Genomic DNA, 15,730 nt, shown 5'->3' with positions numbered 1-15,730 from the left:
ATCACCCTTCTGCGCAGCGCGCCTAGTCTGAACATCGGAAGTCATGCACTTCTGATGTTCTTGCTGATTGCATACCATATGCGCTGCCGAAATGTGCACGGCAGCACGTATAGTGTGAACGAGGCCTAACAGATCCACTATTTGATTGGCAAACACTGGTGTGCAGATAATGTTCATATGTTCACCTCTCCCTTCGATTTGCAGTGTATGAGGCCAGAGTGGAAGGAACTGACAACAAAGGAGCCTATGATATCTACACTATGACTATCACCAGAGTGGTCAAATTGGGTAAGTTTACAAATCATCACTTTATATGAGTGTAATGTACCTGGCAGCAGAGCAAATTCATCCACAAGGCAACCTAGGCAGGTGCCTGGGGCCTAGTGAGTGTCAAGGAGCCCACCTGCCACCTTCTCTGACCTCTTTCCACTTCAGCTTACCAAAAAGACCACAAGGGGGCCCCAAATCTACTACGTTGCCTAGGGCCCCATTACACCTTAATCCATCTCTGCCTGGTAGGAACAGAGCAGGTGTCTGTGAATGCGAAATATGTACTTAAAGGGTACCTGAAGTGACATGACAAGATAAATGTTTAAGTATAGTCCCAATGCTACATAGAACGAGCTAGTGTTATTGCTTTTGTTTTTTCTCACTGTAAGGCTTAAAGGAGTTATCAGGGAAAAATGAATAAAATAAGTGCTACTTTCCGGGGGCTTCCTCCAGCCCGAAGCTCCCAACATGTCCCTCGCGCAGCTCTCCCCACAGCCGTTCACCGCAGCTCCGTCACGGTCCCCGGCGATTCTGTGCCAGCACAATCCGCTCCGGCCCACGTGTCGGTGATTGACAGTGCCGCTCGCGCAGGTGCAATACAAGCCTCATCGCCGGGGATCGGGACGGAGCTGCGATGAACGGCTGCGGGGAGAGCTGCGACGAGGGACATGCTGGGAGCTTGGGGCTGGAGGAAGCCCCCCGGTAAGTAGCACTTATTTTATTAATTTTTCCCTGATAACTCCTTTAAGTCCTTGTTCACATTACAAATCGCTAGTGCAATCGCGCTGAGCAATTTGGTTAGCACTTTTCCCTGTGATTTGCGCTTAGAAAGCGCTTAGAGGAGCGATGGTTTTTTACACTTCCTGAGGTCAGTCAGTAAGTGAACTCTTTGATCCAGAAATGAATAAACACAAAGCGGTGCTAACCTAGTTAGCACGCCTAAAGACTTTTGGGCGTGATAAGCATTGCACTAAGTAGGTTAGCACCGCTTTGAGGGAAAAGCGCGCAAAATTTTGCGCACAAAGTCCGGTGCACGCAAAATGTCCCATAGGGTTTAATGGCGTTGCGTACAATAAACTTTGCAAAAGTTTACGCGCAAAACTTTGCGCACGAGTTTATTTTATCACGCCTAAACTGAGTTGGGCAGCACGGTGGCGTAGTGGTTAGCGCTCTCACCTTGCAGCGCTTGGGTCCCTGGTTCGAATCCCAGCCAGGGCACTATCTGCAAGAGTTTGTATGTTCTCTCCGTGTCTGCGTGGGTTTCCTCCGGGCACTCCGGTTTCCTCCCACACTCCAAAAACATACGGATAAGTTAATTGGCTCCCCCTAAAATTGGCCCTAGACTACAGTACTTACACTACATAATATAGACATATGGCAATGGTAGGGATTAGATTGTGAGCTCCTTTGAGGGACAGTTAGTGACAAGATCTATATATATATATATATATATATATATATATACACTGTACAGCGCTGCGTAATATGTCAGCGCTATATAAATACTAAATAATAATAATAATGGGCTTTTCACCAGCGTGCTAACAGTTAGCACGGCTTTGTGAATCAAGCCCACAGTGGTTGATTCAGAAAGGTTACTTATTTCTCATCTTGAGGGCCCATTCACACTAGAAGCGTTTTTCTGAGCGTTTTGCGACTGATTAGTGTTTTTTAAAATCGCTCCCATTCACTTTCATTAAAATTGCGGAAAAATCAATTTTTCCGCGATTTTAATGAAAGTGAATGGGAGCGATTTTTAAAAACGCGAAGCAATCGCACTTCTAGTGTGAATGGGTCCTGACTGTAAGGATTGCTAATGCAGGAGATAAACAAATAAGGAGAGATAATTCATGAGATAAATAAAGAGAGCTAAACAATGAGTTAAAGAGAACCAGAGAGGAGAAAAGTACAGCTGTTATACATACCAGGGGCTTCCTCCAGCCCCATACACACGGATCGCTCCCACGCCGCCGTCCTCCACTGCCTGGATCTGCCGGTACCGGGTCCCGTCATTACCGCCAGTCGGCTGGCGGACGCGCCCAATTCTCCGCATCACAGGGGCTCCCTCAATACACGTACGCTTGCGGCTGCCTACTGCGCAGCCGCATGCGTACATGTATGGAGGGAGCCCCTGTGATGCGGAGAATTGGCCGCATCCGCCGGAAGTGACGGGCCCGGTACCGGCGGATCCAGGAAGCGGATGATGGCGGCGTGGGAGCGATTCAGGCTTATGGGGCTGGAAGAAGCCCCAGGTATGTATCAAATCTTTTCCTTTTTTCACCCCCCATTCCTCTCTGGTTCCCTTTAAGTCAGTAGCTAAATTGCAAGTTAATAAGGAAGGTGAGATAATTTAACAGAAAAGCTTTGTGAATCAGGCCTAATGTACTTTCTGTTGAATCACAAAAAAAAGAACAAAATCGCTCTTAGTGGGAACAAGCCCTAAGAATCCACAACTCTAAACGGCAGCTTCTCTGCAGTCAGGCTTGAGCCAGACTATAGCGTACGAGTTCCCATACACTACTGGATATTGCAGCCACATTTAGCTGAAACTATCAATAACATGTTACCGTAAAAATACATGTAAAGTATAAATTAAATGGTACAAAACATTAGTTGTAATCTTAATTATATCTTTTCATTTCAGAAAAAATGTAGTGGCTGATTTTTTAAGTCCAATATTATATTAGTATATTAGTAATATTAATATTAGTCCTTTCCATCATTCAAATGGTATTTTTTGTGTTACTCATTTAGGTGATTGGAAGGAATAGAATTAAAGTTTGTCTTATTACTTCTAAACCTAACCTTACTCTCACACAGAACCCTCCCTCTACCTATCCCTAATCTGTAGACCCTCCTGGTGGTGCCTAACCCTAAGACTTCCCCTGGTGGTGCCTAACACTAAGACTTCCCCTGGTGGTGCGCTAACCCTAAGACCCCCCTGGTGGTGCCTAACCTTAAGACCCCCCTGGTGGTACCTGACTCTAAGACCCCCCCTGGTGGTGCGCTAACCCTAAGACCCCCCTGGTGGTGCCTAACCCTAAGACCCCCCTGGTGGTGCCTAACACTAAGACTTCCCCTGGTGGTGCGCTAATCCTAAGACCCCCCTGGTGGTGCCTAACCCTAAGACCCCCCTGGTGGTGCCTAACACTAAGACTTCCCCTGGTGGTGCGCTAACCCTAAGACCCCCCTGGTGGTGCCTAACCTTAAGACCCCCCTTGTGGTACTTGACTCTAAGACCCCCCCTGGTGGTGCGCTAACCCTAAGACCCCCCTGGTGGTGCCTAACCTTAAGACCCCCCTGGTGGTGCCTGACTCTAAGACCCCCCTGGTGGTGCCTAACTGTAAGACCCCCCTGGTGGTGCCTAACCCTAATGCTGGGGATACAAGGTACGTTTCTGTACCGTGTATCGAGCCGCTGATGCTCCCAGATGATAATTTCCGATAGGTCCGATGACCCGCCGGATCGATTCCCCACTCAGACGAGCGGGAATCGATCCGGACGGCGGCGGGGACGCTCGGGGATGCGGCGGGAGTCGATCCGGCGGCTAATCGAGCCGCCGGGTGGACCCGTGTATGCTCAGCATTAAACTTCCCCTGGTGATGCCTAACCCTAAGACCCCCCTGGTGGTGCCTAACCCTAAGATTCCCCTGGTGGTGCTTAACCCTAAGACTCCCCTGGTGGTGCTTAACCATAAGATTTCCCTGGTGGTGTCTAACCCTAAGACCCCCCTGGTAGTGCCTATATTTAAGACCCCCCGAAATTAAACATCTCAAAAAAGAATGTAAAAATTATAAAAAAAAGTAAAATTACATGTCAAAATGAATAGGTATAACCATCATTAAAAAAATGATAATTGTGAAAATGAATTGTACGACACTATTTTCCGTTTTAGTATTGTAAAAACAATAAATAACAATAAGCGCAAAACAGTTTAACGGGCGCCTGATTCATCCAGTTTTGCGCCTGATAGCCGATATTTTGCGTCTTTGAGTCAATGGCGGCGCCTGATTTATTCATTTCTCATATGCACCCGTTTTTCCTGCTTCCATAAACGTGTCCCACTGATGCCCCCAGTCGCTGGGCCACGAGCTTCTGTTTTACTCTTGAAATTGAAAAGCCATTCCTCTCCTGCAGGGTCAGACACTATACGGGACGGACAGACGCGTCAGTTCTTCAGCCATCAAGGGTGCAGAGATTCTGTCAAGATCCAGGAGGGGCGGTCCTACCTCATCTGGGGACGCAGGGACGACCTCTGGGAGATGAAGAACCAGTGAGTATAACTAACAGGGCTGAAAAGAGAAAGAACTGGGTCATCAATCACTTACTAGTATAGTATAATATTCCCTATACGATTTATATATGTAGAGCTTTCTGTAGGATAGCTCCTCCCTCCTCCTTTATTGCCATGCCATCAGCAGGAATGATATTAGTGGATTGAGGCGCCCAAAATAATAAAGATGATTTAAAACAGTCTAAAAAAGAGGAAACAATCATATATAGACTCCTATCTGTGCTGCTAATGTTTTATTTCTTAGCTGTACTACACATACAAATCATTATATCATAACATTATTTTCACTTCAGATTCCCTTTAGGCCCCGTTCACACTTGCGGTTTTGTAAAAACCGGAACGGATGTCCGAACCGCACCGGATCCGGACCGGACCTGATCCGTACGGTTCCTATCCGGATCCGGATCCGGTCCGTTTGCATCCGTTTTCCGTGCGGTATGAACACGGTTGCGGTCCGGATCCGGTTTCTTAAAGAGATAACAACCTGTATAAATACCTGGGGTCTGGGAGGTCAGCAGAAGCTCTGGGGTCATTGTTGGAGACAGGTGGACGTGTGGAGACCATCCGTGGATACAGAGACTGCAGTTGGGACCATGGATCCAGTCATTTTTTTGTAGGATGAGGTCTTCTGCTGTGTAGGGCCTCACCTCCTCGTTATCAGACATATCATCAGACATGTTGCTGCCAAAGAGCTCCAGCATGAAATCGCTGCTGCTCCACTCTGTGAACGCTGGGCCCATGTGGTCCCCATCCAAAATGGCCACTATACCATAGAAAAAGCATAGGAAGTGGGGTAGAACGTCCGGTTTTTATAGCCAGTGTTTTGTGCGCTCTCCGTTTCTCATTGGTTTGTATTGGCCGGATGCAACAGTCAGGCTCCGCTCCGGATACGTCTGCCGGAGGAGCCGGACCAAAAAATAGCGCATGTTGGATCTTATGCCGGAGTCCGGATCCGGTCCGGCTCCGGTCCGGACGAAACGGACGCATGTGAACGGACGCATAGACTTTCATTGCTATGCCGTGCGTCTGTTCTGTCCGTTCCGCATGCGGTCCGGCTCCGGCACGGCGATTCCGGACGGCGACCGCTAATGTGAACCGGGCCTTAAAGAGATTTATTTTATTTATTTATTTATTTATTTTTGCAACCACCCATTGATTTTTATTTATTAAAGGGGCGAAAAATTGTAAAATGTAAAATATGTGCAAACATATACAAATAAGAAGTACATTTTTTCCAGAGTAAAATGAGCCATAAATTACTTTTCTCCTACGTTGCTGTCACTTACAGTAGCCAGTAGGTAATAGAAATCTGACAGAAGTGACAGGTTTTAGACTAGTCCACCTCTTCATGGGGGATTCTTGGGAATTTATTTATTTTCAAAAGCACTTAGTGAATGGCAGTTGCTCTGTCCAACTGCCAAAAAACTGTGTAGCGAGCAGGGTGGCTGGCCAGCATCATTGTTTAAATCCTTTTTAGGAAATATCTTTATAAAGAATAAAAGCCTTGCTGAGAATCCTCTATGAAGAGATGGACTAGTCCAAAACCTGTTGCTTCTGTCAGATTTCTACTACCTACTGTAAGTGACAGCAACATAGGAGAAAAGTAATTTATGGCTCATTTTACTCTGGAAAAAACGTACTTCTTATTTGTCTATGTTTGCACATATTTTACATTTTACAATTTTTCGCCATAGTGCCCCTTTAAATAAATACAGGTGAAACTCGATAAATTCTAATATTGTGCAAAAGTCCATTTATTTTTGTAATTCAACTTAAAAGGTGAAACTAATATATGAAATAGACTCATTACATGAAAAGTGAGATATTTCAAGCCTGTATTTGTTATACTGTTGATGATTACGGCTTACAGCTTATGAGAACTCCAAAATCACAATCTCAGAACATCAGAATATTGTGAAAAGGTTCAATATTCTAATCTAGGCTGAAAGTGTCAGACTCTAATCAGCTGATTCATCCAAAACACCTGCAAAGGGTTCCTATTTCATATATCAGTCTCACCTTTTACGTTGAATTACTAAAACAAATGGACTTCTGCGCAATATTCTATTTTTTGAGTTTCACCTGTAAATAAACCAAGTACAATACGGTTACATTATGTTATCATTCTACCCAACAATCACTTCTCCATGTAAATCATTTAATACTAGCATACCTAAACCTGTTTAAAAACAGGCTCTAGGCCACTCTTACAGCCCCCCTCCCCTCCTGCAACCGCCGCCGGCAAGTCAGCGCGCACATGGCCCGCCCCCCTGGCCCCGTCCTCCTCCTGTCCCAACGGCCGCCAGGGTGCCGCGCATTCGCAGTAGCAAAAAAGCACGGACACAGGGACAGGGTATTATATATATATTTCATAATTACATCCTTTTTGTTGTTTACAAAAGCAATAAATAAAGTTTGGTATGTACTGAATACTAGTTACGTACAATGTATTTAGATTGAACACAATTTGGCAATCTATCACACACCTTACAATTCGTGGCAAAGTTAGTCTGAATTTTCTATCCCGTCCAATCTTAAAAATAATTAAAAACCAGGCTATGTGATTGGATTTCTTGGTCGATTTTTTTTTTTTTTTTTTTCGATTTTTCTGTTCCACTGATTATTTTCATTGAATGGTGGTAAAATTCATAAATGAATATTGTAAGTGAACCCGAGGTGAGGGGGATATACAGGGTGCCATATTTATTTGCTTTTAAACCAGTTGCCTGGCAGTCCTGTTGAGCTTCTGGTATCAGTACTGTTTGAGTCAGAACCCTGAAACAAGCATGTGTCTAATCCAGTCAGACTTGAGTCAGAGTACCTGATCTGTATGCTTGGACACGGATTCAGGGCAACAGCCAGGCCACTTGCATTGCTGAAAAGGAAATAAATATGGCAGCCTCCACACCCTCCTCACCTTGGCTTTTTTTTGTACTTTAAGGGAATCTGAAGTAAAAATAAACTTCTGACATAATTATTTGTATGTGAAGTACAGCTAAAGGTGGCCATACACTGATAGATTTGCAGCAGATTCGACCATCAGATAGATTTCTGTCAGATGCCTGTCTAGGAACAGATTTCAGAATGAAATCGATTGGAAATCTATTAAAAATCGATCTAAACGCATTATTAGATCATTAGATGCAATGCAACTCTATGGGCCATTGATCTGCTGCCAGCAGCAGATCGACCTAGATTTTCCATCCTGTCAGATAGATCAAATCCATCGAAATCGGCTCCAAATAGATTGATTGAGCGATCAATCGGCCATCGATTTCCGATCGATCGATGTCTGAAATCGACCAGTGTATGGACCTATTTAGAAATGGTCATTAGTAGCACAGATATGAGTCTCATATTGTTTCCAGGACAGGAAGAGTTAAAAAAAAAACTTCAGTTGTTATGTAAAAGAACTTCTCTGAGCTCTCCGACCAAGCTTGGTTGGGTACAGTGCTGTTTTCTGAAGCACTTATCTCAACCTGTCTCTCACTGTTTCTTGTTTCTTTAAGGGTTTCTTGCAGGAAAGTTCAAAGGGTCATTAGCTCTGCTCTGTTTCATAGCTTAAAATGCAGAGTGTAGTGTGTAAACTGCAAATATGACAGAATAATGCAATGTTAAAAAAAAACAGCTATATAAATGAAAATAAAAATATGAGACTCTTTTCTATGCTACTAATATTCTACTAATTATCTGTACTGCACATACAATTCATTATATCATAAGTTGTTGTTGTTTTGTTTTTGCCTCAGTGTCACTTTGAGTATAGCTTTAAGTCCGCCCTCCCAGTGGCCAGACGCTAGTGCTTGCGCTATTGCTCTTCTGGTCATGTTATCTCTGTACTGTGAGCACCTGAACATCACTAGGCTGGCCTCAGAGGGTTAAAGGATACCCGAAGTGACATGTGACATGATGAGATAGACATGGGTATGTACAGTGCCTAGCACACAAATAACTATGCTGTGTTCCTTTTTTTATTTCTCTGCCTGAAAGAGTTACATATCAGGTATGTAAGTGGCTGACTCAGTCCTGACTCAGACAGGAAGTGACAACAGTGTGACCCTCACTGATAAGAAATTCCAACTATAAAACGCTTTCCTAGCAGAAAATGGCTTCTGAGAGCAGGAAAGAGATAAAAAGGGTCAATAGGTCATAGATTTTTAGCTCTGGCATACTTCAATGAATGTGTCATTGAGCAAAAACAATAAAACAGTTAAAACTTAAAAAGTAGATTTAAACATAAAATAAAACTGTGGAATATCTTAAAAAGTCATTTTTAGGAGAAGGAAGATCGATACAATTGTTTATTTCATTTGTTTATTTTCGCTTCGGGTGTCCTTTAAAAAGGGAAATAGAATATCAGGCATTTCCCTTGCTTCTTTGTTGCTTCTCACATTTTGACACACAAAACTCCGCAGTGGAGTTTGGTTGCGCTTTCTGTAAGATGCTCTGAATGTTTCCTTCTCTTCCAGGATATCTTACGTGATTAACGGTGGAACGTGGCTGGAACTGGTGCCCACCCATAAGGAATGCGCTACAATCCAGCAGAAATTCTGCGACGAGATGGAGGACTTTATCGAGCACATCACATTGCTGGGATGCAGCAGCTAATAAGTTACTCTAAAGCATGTGACATTACTGAGGAGAGGGCTGTGGCCTCGAAACTGTACAACAAAACAAAATGTGTTCTACAGCTGCACTTGGGGTGAAAATACGCAAATTATTTAGTGTCAGGTGGAAGACTTCCAGTGTCAGGAGAAAGCCCCTCCCCTTAGGGCTTTTATGTTGGCCTTTTAAAGGGATGAATGTTTAACTGACTAGTCTGGGAGCTAAACTCTCTTTACTCTCGCCTCCATTTTTACTTATTACTACATTGTGAGCTCCTTTGAGGGACAGTAAGTGACATAATTCATAAAATGTGCTCTGCAAAGTGCTGCAGAAGATGTCAGTGCTATATATGTGCGTAAAAATGTATAATAAAAAAAAGTATGTCTACTCTCTCTGGGATTACCGGTACAGATCTTTGTTAAAGAATGCCACATGCCCCATCCATGAGGACTCATTGTCGTTAGACATATGCTTAAAGGGACACTTAAGTCAAACAAAAAAAAATGAGTTTTACTCACCTGTGGCTTCCAATAGCCCCCTGCAGCTGTCCGGTGCCCTCGTCGTCTCCCTCTGATCCTCCTGGCCTCACCGGCAGCCACTTCCTGTTTCGGTGACAGGAGCTGACAGGCTGGGGATGCGAGTGATTCTTCGCGTTCCTGGCCACAATAGCGCCATCTATGCTACTATAGCATATATCATATACCATATAGCAGCATAGAGGGTGCTAATGTGTCTGGGAACACGAAGAATCACTCGCATCCCCAGCCTGTCAGCTCCTGTCACCGAAACAGGAAGTGGCTGCCGGCGGGGCCAGGAGGATCGGAGGGAGACGGCGAGGGCACCGGACAGCTGCAGGGGGCTATTGGAAGCCCTAGGTGAGTAAAACTCTTTTTTTTTTTGTTTGACTTAAGTGTCCCTTTAATTTCCAGCATATTTGTATTATATTTTTCAATATGGTTGGGTGTCTTGAATTCCCAGCATGCTCTGCTTTCTTTTGAGGCTTCTGTGAGCTGCACACTGGATTGGAGAGAGGCTGCTGCACATGGAAGAGATGGCTGCACACTAGACGGGAGGGGCTACTGCACATGGAAGAGAGGGCTGCACACTGGATGAGAGGGCTGCACACTAGACGGGAGAGAGGGGCTGCTGCACATGGAAGAGATGGCTGCACACTGGATGGGAGGGGGCTGCTGCACATGGAAGAGATGGCTGCACACTGGATGGGAGGGGCTGCTGCAAATGGAAGAGAGGTCTGCACACTGGATGGGAGGTGGGTGCTGCATATGGAAGAGAGGGCTGCACACTGGATGGGAGGGGGCTACTGCACATGGAAGAGAGGGCTGCACACTGGATGGGAGGTGGGCTGCTGCACATGGAAGAGAGGGCTGCACACTGGATGAGAGGGGCTGCTGCACATGGAAGAGAGGGCTGCACACTGGATGGGAGGGGGCTGCTGCACATGGAAGAGAGGGCTGCACACTGGATGGGAGGGGCTGCTGCACATGGAAGAGAGGGCTGCACACTGGATGAGAGGGGCTGCTGCACATGGAAGAGAGGGCTGCACACTGGATGGGAGGGGCTGCTGCACATGGAAGAGAGGGCTGCACACTGGATGAGAGGGGCTGCTGCACATGGAAGAGATGGCTGCACACTGGATGGGAGGGGCTGCTGCAAATGGAAGAGAGGGCTGCACACTGGATGGGAGGTGGGTGCTGCATATGGAAGAGAGGGCTGCACACTGGATGGGAGGGGGCTACTGCACATGGAAGAGAGGGCTGCACACTGGATGGGAGGTGGGCTGCTGCACATGGAAGAGAGGGCTGCACACTGGATGAGAGGGGCTGCTGCACATGGAAGAGAGGGCTGCACACTGGATGGGAGGGGGGCTGCTGCACATGGAAGAGAGGGCTGCACACTGGATGGGAGGGGCTGCTGCACATGGAAGAGAGGGCTGCACACTGGATGGGAGGGGGCTACTGCACATGGAAGAGAGGGCTGCACACTGGATGGGAGGTGGGCTGCTGCACATGGAAGAGAGGGCTGCACACTGGATGAGAGGGGCTGCTGCACATGGAAGAGAGGGCTGCACACTGGATGGGAGGGGGGCTGCTGCACATGGAAGAGAGGGCTGCACACTGGATGGGAGGGGCTGCTGCACATGGAAGAGAGGGCTGCACACTGGATGGGAGGGGGCTACTGCACATGGAAGAGAGGGCTGCACACTGGATGGGAGGGGGCTGCTGCACATGGAAGAGAGGGCTGCACACTGGATGGGAGGGGGCTACTGCACATGGAAGAGAGGACTGCACACTGGATGGGAGGGGGCTACTGCACATGGAAGAGAGGGCTGCACACTGGACGGGAGGGGGCTGCTGTACATGGAAGAGAGGGCTGCACACTGGATGGGAGGGGGGCTGCTGTACTTGGAAGAGAGGGCTGCATACTGCATGAGAGAGGGGCTGCTGCACGTAGGAGAGGGCTGCACACTGGCTGGGAGGGGCTGCCTGCTGCACATGGAAGAGAGGGCTGCACACTGGATGGGAGAGGGGCTGCTGTACATGGAAGAGAGGGCTGCACACTGGATGGGAGGGGCTACTGCACATGGAAGAGAGGGCTGCACACTGGATGGGAGAGGGGCTGCTGCACGTGGAAGAGAGGGCTGCGCACTGGATGGGAGGGGCTACTGCACATGGAAGAGAGGGCTGCACACTGGATGGGAGAGGGGCTGCTGCACGTGGAAGAGAGGGCTGCACACTGCATGGGAGAGAGGCTGCTGCGAGGGCTGCACACTGAATGGAAGGGGGCTGCTGCACATGGAAGAGAGGGCTGCACACTGGATGAAAGGGGGCTGCTGTACATGGAAGAGAGGGCTGCACACTGGATGGGAGGGGGCTGCTGCACATGGAAGAGAGGGCTGCACACTGGATGAAAGGGGGCTGCTGCACATGGAAGAGAGGGCTGCACACTGGATGGGAGGGGCTGCTGCACATGGAAGAGAGGGCTGCACACTGGATGGGGGGTGGGCTGCTGCACATGGAAGAGAGGGCTGCACACTGGATGGGAGGGGCTGCTGCACATGGAAGAGAGGGCTGCACACTGGATGAGAGGGGCTGCTGCACATGGAAGAGATGGCTGCACACTGGATGGGAGGGGCTGCTGCAAATGGAAGAGAGGGCTGCACACTGGATGGGAGGTGGGTGCTGCATATGGAAGAGAGGGCTGCACACTGGATGGGAGGGGGCTACTGCACATGGAAGAGAGGGCTGCACACTGGATGGGAGGTGGGCTGCTGCACATGGAAGAGAGGGCTGCACACTGGATGAGAGGGGCTGCTGCACATGGAAGAGAGGGCTGCACACTGGATGGGAGGGGGGCTGCTGCACATGGAAGAGAGGGCTGCACACTGGATGGGAGGGGCTGCTGCACATGGAAGAGAGGGCTGCACACTGGATGGGAGGGGGCTACTGCACATGGAAGAGAGGGCTGCACACTGGATGGGAGGTGGGCTGCTGCACATGGAAGAGAGGGCTGCACACTGGATGAGAGGGGCTGCTGCACATGGAAGAGAGGGCTGCACACTGGATGGGAGGGGGGCTGCTGCACATGGAAGAGAGGGCTGCACACTGGATGGGAGGGGCTGCTGCACATGGAAGAGAGGGCTGCACACTGGATGGGAGGGGGCTACTGCACATGGAAGAGAGGGCTGCACACTGGATGGGAGGGGGCTGCTGCACATGGAAGAGAGGGCTGCACACTGGATGGGAGGGGGCTACTGCACATGGAAGAGAGGACTGCACACTGGATGGGAGGGGGCTACTGCACATGGAAGAGAGGGCTGCACACTGGACGGGAGGGGGCTGCTGTACATGGAAGAGAGGGCTGCACACTGGATGGGAGGGGGGCTGCTGTACTTGGAAGAGAGGGCTGCATACTGCATGAGAGAGGGGCTGCTGCACGTAGGAGAGGGCTGCACACTGGCTGGGAGGGGCTGCCTGCTGCACATGGAAGAGAGGGCTGCACACTGGATGGGAGAGGGGCTGCTGTACATGGAAGAGAGGGCTGCACACTGGATGGGAGGGGCTACTGCACATGGAAGAGAGGGCTGCACACTGGATGGGAGAGGGGCTGCTGCACGTGGAAGAGAGGGCTGCGCACTGGATGGGAGGGGCTACTGCACATGGAAGAGAGGGCTGCACACTGGATGGGAGAGGGGCTGCTGCACGTGGAAGAGAGGGCTGCACACTGCATGGGAGAGAGGCTGCTGCGAGGGCTGCACACTGAATGGAAGGGGGCTGCTGCACATGGAAGAGAGGGCTGCACACTGGATGAAAGGGGGCTGCTGTACATGGAAGAGAGGGCTGCACACTGGATGGGAGGGGGCTGCTGCACATGGAAGAGAGGGCTGCACACTGGATGAAAGGGGGCTGCTGCACATGGAAGAGAGGGCTGCACACTGGATGGGAGGGGCTGCTGCACATGGAAGAGAGGGCTGCACACTGGATGGGGGGTGGGCTGCTGCACATGGAAGAGAGGGCTGTACACTGGATGGGAGGTGGGCTGCTGCACCTGGAAGAGATGGCTGCACACTAGACGGGAGAGAGGCTGCTGCACATGGAAGAGAGGGCTGCACACTGGATGGGAGGTGGGCTGCTGCACATGGAAGAGAGGGCTGCACACTGGATGGGAGGTGGGCTGCTGCACATGGAAGAGAGGGCTGCACACTGGATGGGAGGGGGCTGCTGCACATGGAAGAGAGGGCTGCACACTGGATGGGAGAGGGGCTGCTGCACGTGGAAGAGAGGGCTGTACACTGGATGGGAGGTGGGCTACTGCACATGGAAGAGAGGGCTGCACACTGGATGGGAGGGGGCTACTGCACATGGAAGAGAGGGCTGCACACTGGATGGGAGGTGGGCTGCTGCACATGGAAGAGAGGGCTGCACACTGGATGGGAGGTGGGCTGCTGCACATGGAAGAGAGGGATGCACACTGGATGGGAGAGGCGCTGCTGCATGTGGAAGAGAGGGCTGCACACTGGATGGGAGGGGGCTGCTGCACATGGAAGAGAGGGCTGCACACTAGACGGGAGAGGGGCTGCTGCACATGGAAGAGAGGACTGCACACTGAATGGAAGGGATACTGCTGAACATGGAAGAGAGGGCTGCACACTGGATGGAAGGGGGCTGCTGCACATGGAAGAGAGGGCTGCACATTGGATGTAAGGGTTACTGCTGAACATGGAAGAGAGGGCTACACACTGGATGGAAGGGTTAGTGCTGAACATGGAAGGTACGGATGGGTCGGCGTCTCCTGCGCATGCGCAAGCTTGCATCCACATCACCAGGAGCGTACTGTGCCTGAGCGATACTGCTGCACAAGCACATGACGCTGCCAATGATGCGGGCAGATCACACGTGACGCTGGTGTTTGCATATGTAGAAACCGCTGACCCATCGGGGGTCGGCGATCTTCAGAGGCTGCCAGCAGGAGATGGAGAGCTGCGGCGATGGACACACGAGACTTGTAGGGGCTGGAAGAGGCCCCAGGTAAGTAAAAATAAGGTTTTTACTCACCTCGGGAGTCCTTTAACATTTTTATGCTTCGGGTTTAAAGTGAATGGGAACCGCATTTTAAAAAAATGAAGCAAATACTTACCTAAGGAGATGGAAGGCTCTGGGTCATATAGAGCCTTCCGTCTCCTCTCTCCGTGCTCTCTATCCTGTGCTTGCTCCCTCCGTTTCAATCCCCCGCCGGAAGGGTATTTGGAAGTCTCCGGGAGCCGTGTCCTCCCGAAGACGTGCGGCTCCATACTGCACACACGTGAGCGTGCAAGAGAGCGTGCTTGCGCAGGTACAGTACAGGGCCGCCCTTCTTCAGGAGCACTCGGGCTTCCTGGAGACTTCTGAAGCCTCCTTCAGCCGGATAAAGCAGTATTTGACTTATTGAGTCAAATACTGCTACCAGAGGCGTAGCTAGGGTTTTCAGCGCCCGGGGACAAAGACTATTAACCTCCCTGCCGTTATAAAAAATTGCTGCGCACGGCAGGGAGGGTGTTTTTTGGCCATTTTTTTTTTCTTAGCATGTAGCTAGCCTAGCGCTAGCTACATGCTTCCCCCCCTCCCTGCGGCGTCCCCCCGAATGCGCCGATCGCCGCCGGCGCATATACCCATCCGGAAATCCCGTTCTGAACGGGATTTCCAGGAGGGCTTCCCCCGTCGCCATGGCGACGGGCGCGATGACGTCACTGACGTCATCGACGTCGTGACGTCAGAGGGAGTCCCGAACCACCCCTCGACGCTGCCTGGCACTGATTGGCCAGGCAGCGCACGGGTCTCGGGGGGGGGGCACCCTCTGATGCGGCGGGTTGTGGCGAATCGGCGCGGAGCGGCGGCGATCGTAAGTTACACGCAGCTAGCACAGTGCTAGCTGCGTGTAACAAAAAAAAAATTATGCAAATCGGCCCAGCAGGGCCTGAGGAATCCTCCGCGGCAGGTTACCCTGAGCTGAGCTCAGGATAACCGGCAGGGAGGTTAATGCGCCCCCTAAGGTGAAGGGTCGTGA

General features: G+C 49.9%; 1 protein-coding gene across 1 annotated transcript in view; it reads left to right on the top strand.

The window, feature by feature from the left end:
* LOC137562603 (complement C3-like) overlaps positions 1-9,561 on the top strand; it is a 168,623-nt gene extending 159,062 nt beyond the window's left edge. Inside the window, exons 39-41 of the mRNA XM_068274107.1 lie at positions 205-288; positions 4,408-4,543; positions 9,034-9,561. Of these exons, the coding sequence (XP_068130208.1) occupies positions 205-288; positions 4,408-4,543; positions 9,034-9,172 (359 nt within the window). The 3' untranslated portion in view covers positions 9,173-9,561. The remainder of the gene's footprint in view (positions 1-204; positions 289-4,407; positions 4,544-9,033) is intronic.
* Positions 9,562-15,730: the final 6,169 nt, after the last annotated feature.

Source organism: Hyperolius riggenbachi, chromosome 3 (genome assembly GCF_040937935.1).
Source record: "Hyperolius riggenbachi isolate aHypRig1 chromosome 3, aHypRig1.pri, whole genome shotgun sequence".
NCBI classification, from domain to species: Eukaryota; Metazoa; Chordata; class Amphibia; order Anura; family Hyperoliidae; genus Hyperolius; species Hyperolius riggenbachi.
The sequence above is the reverse complement of the archived record's forward strand: the minus strand, read 5'-3'. Positions and strand labels throughout refer to the sequence as shown.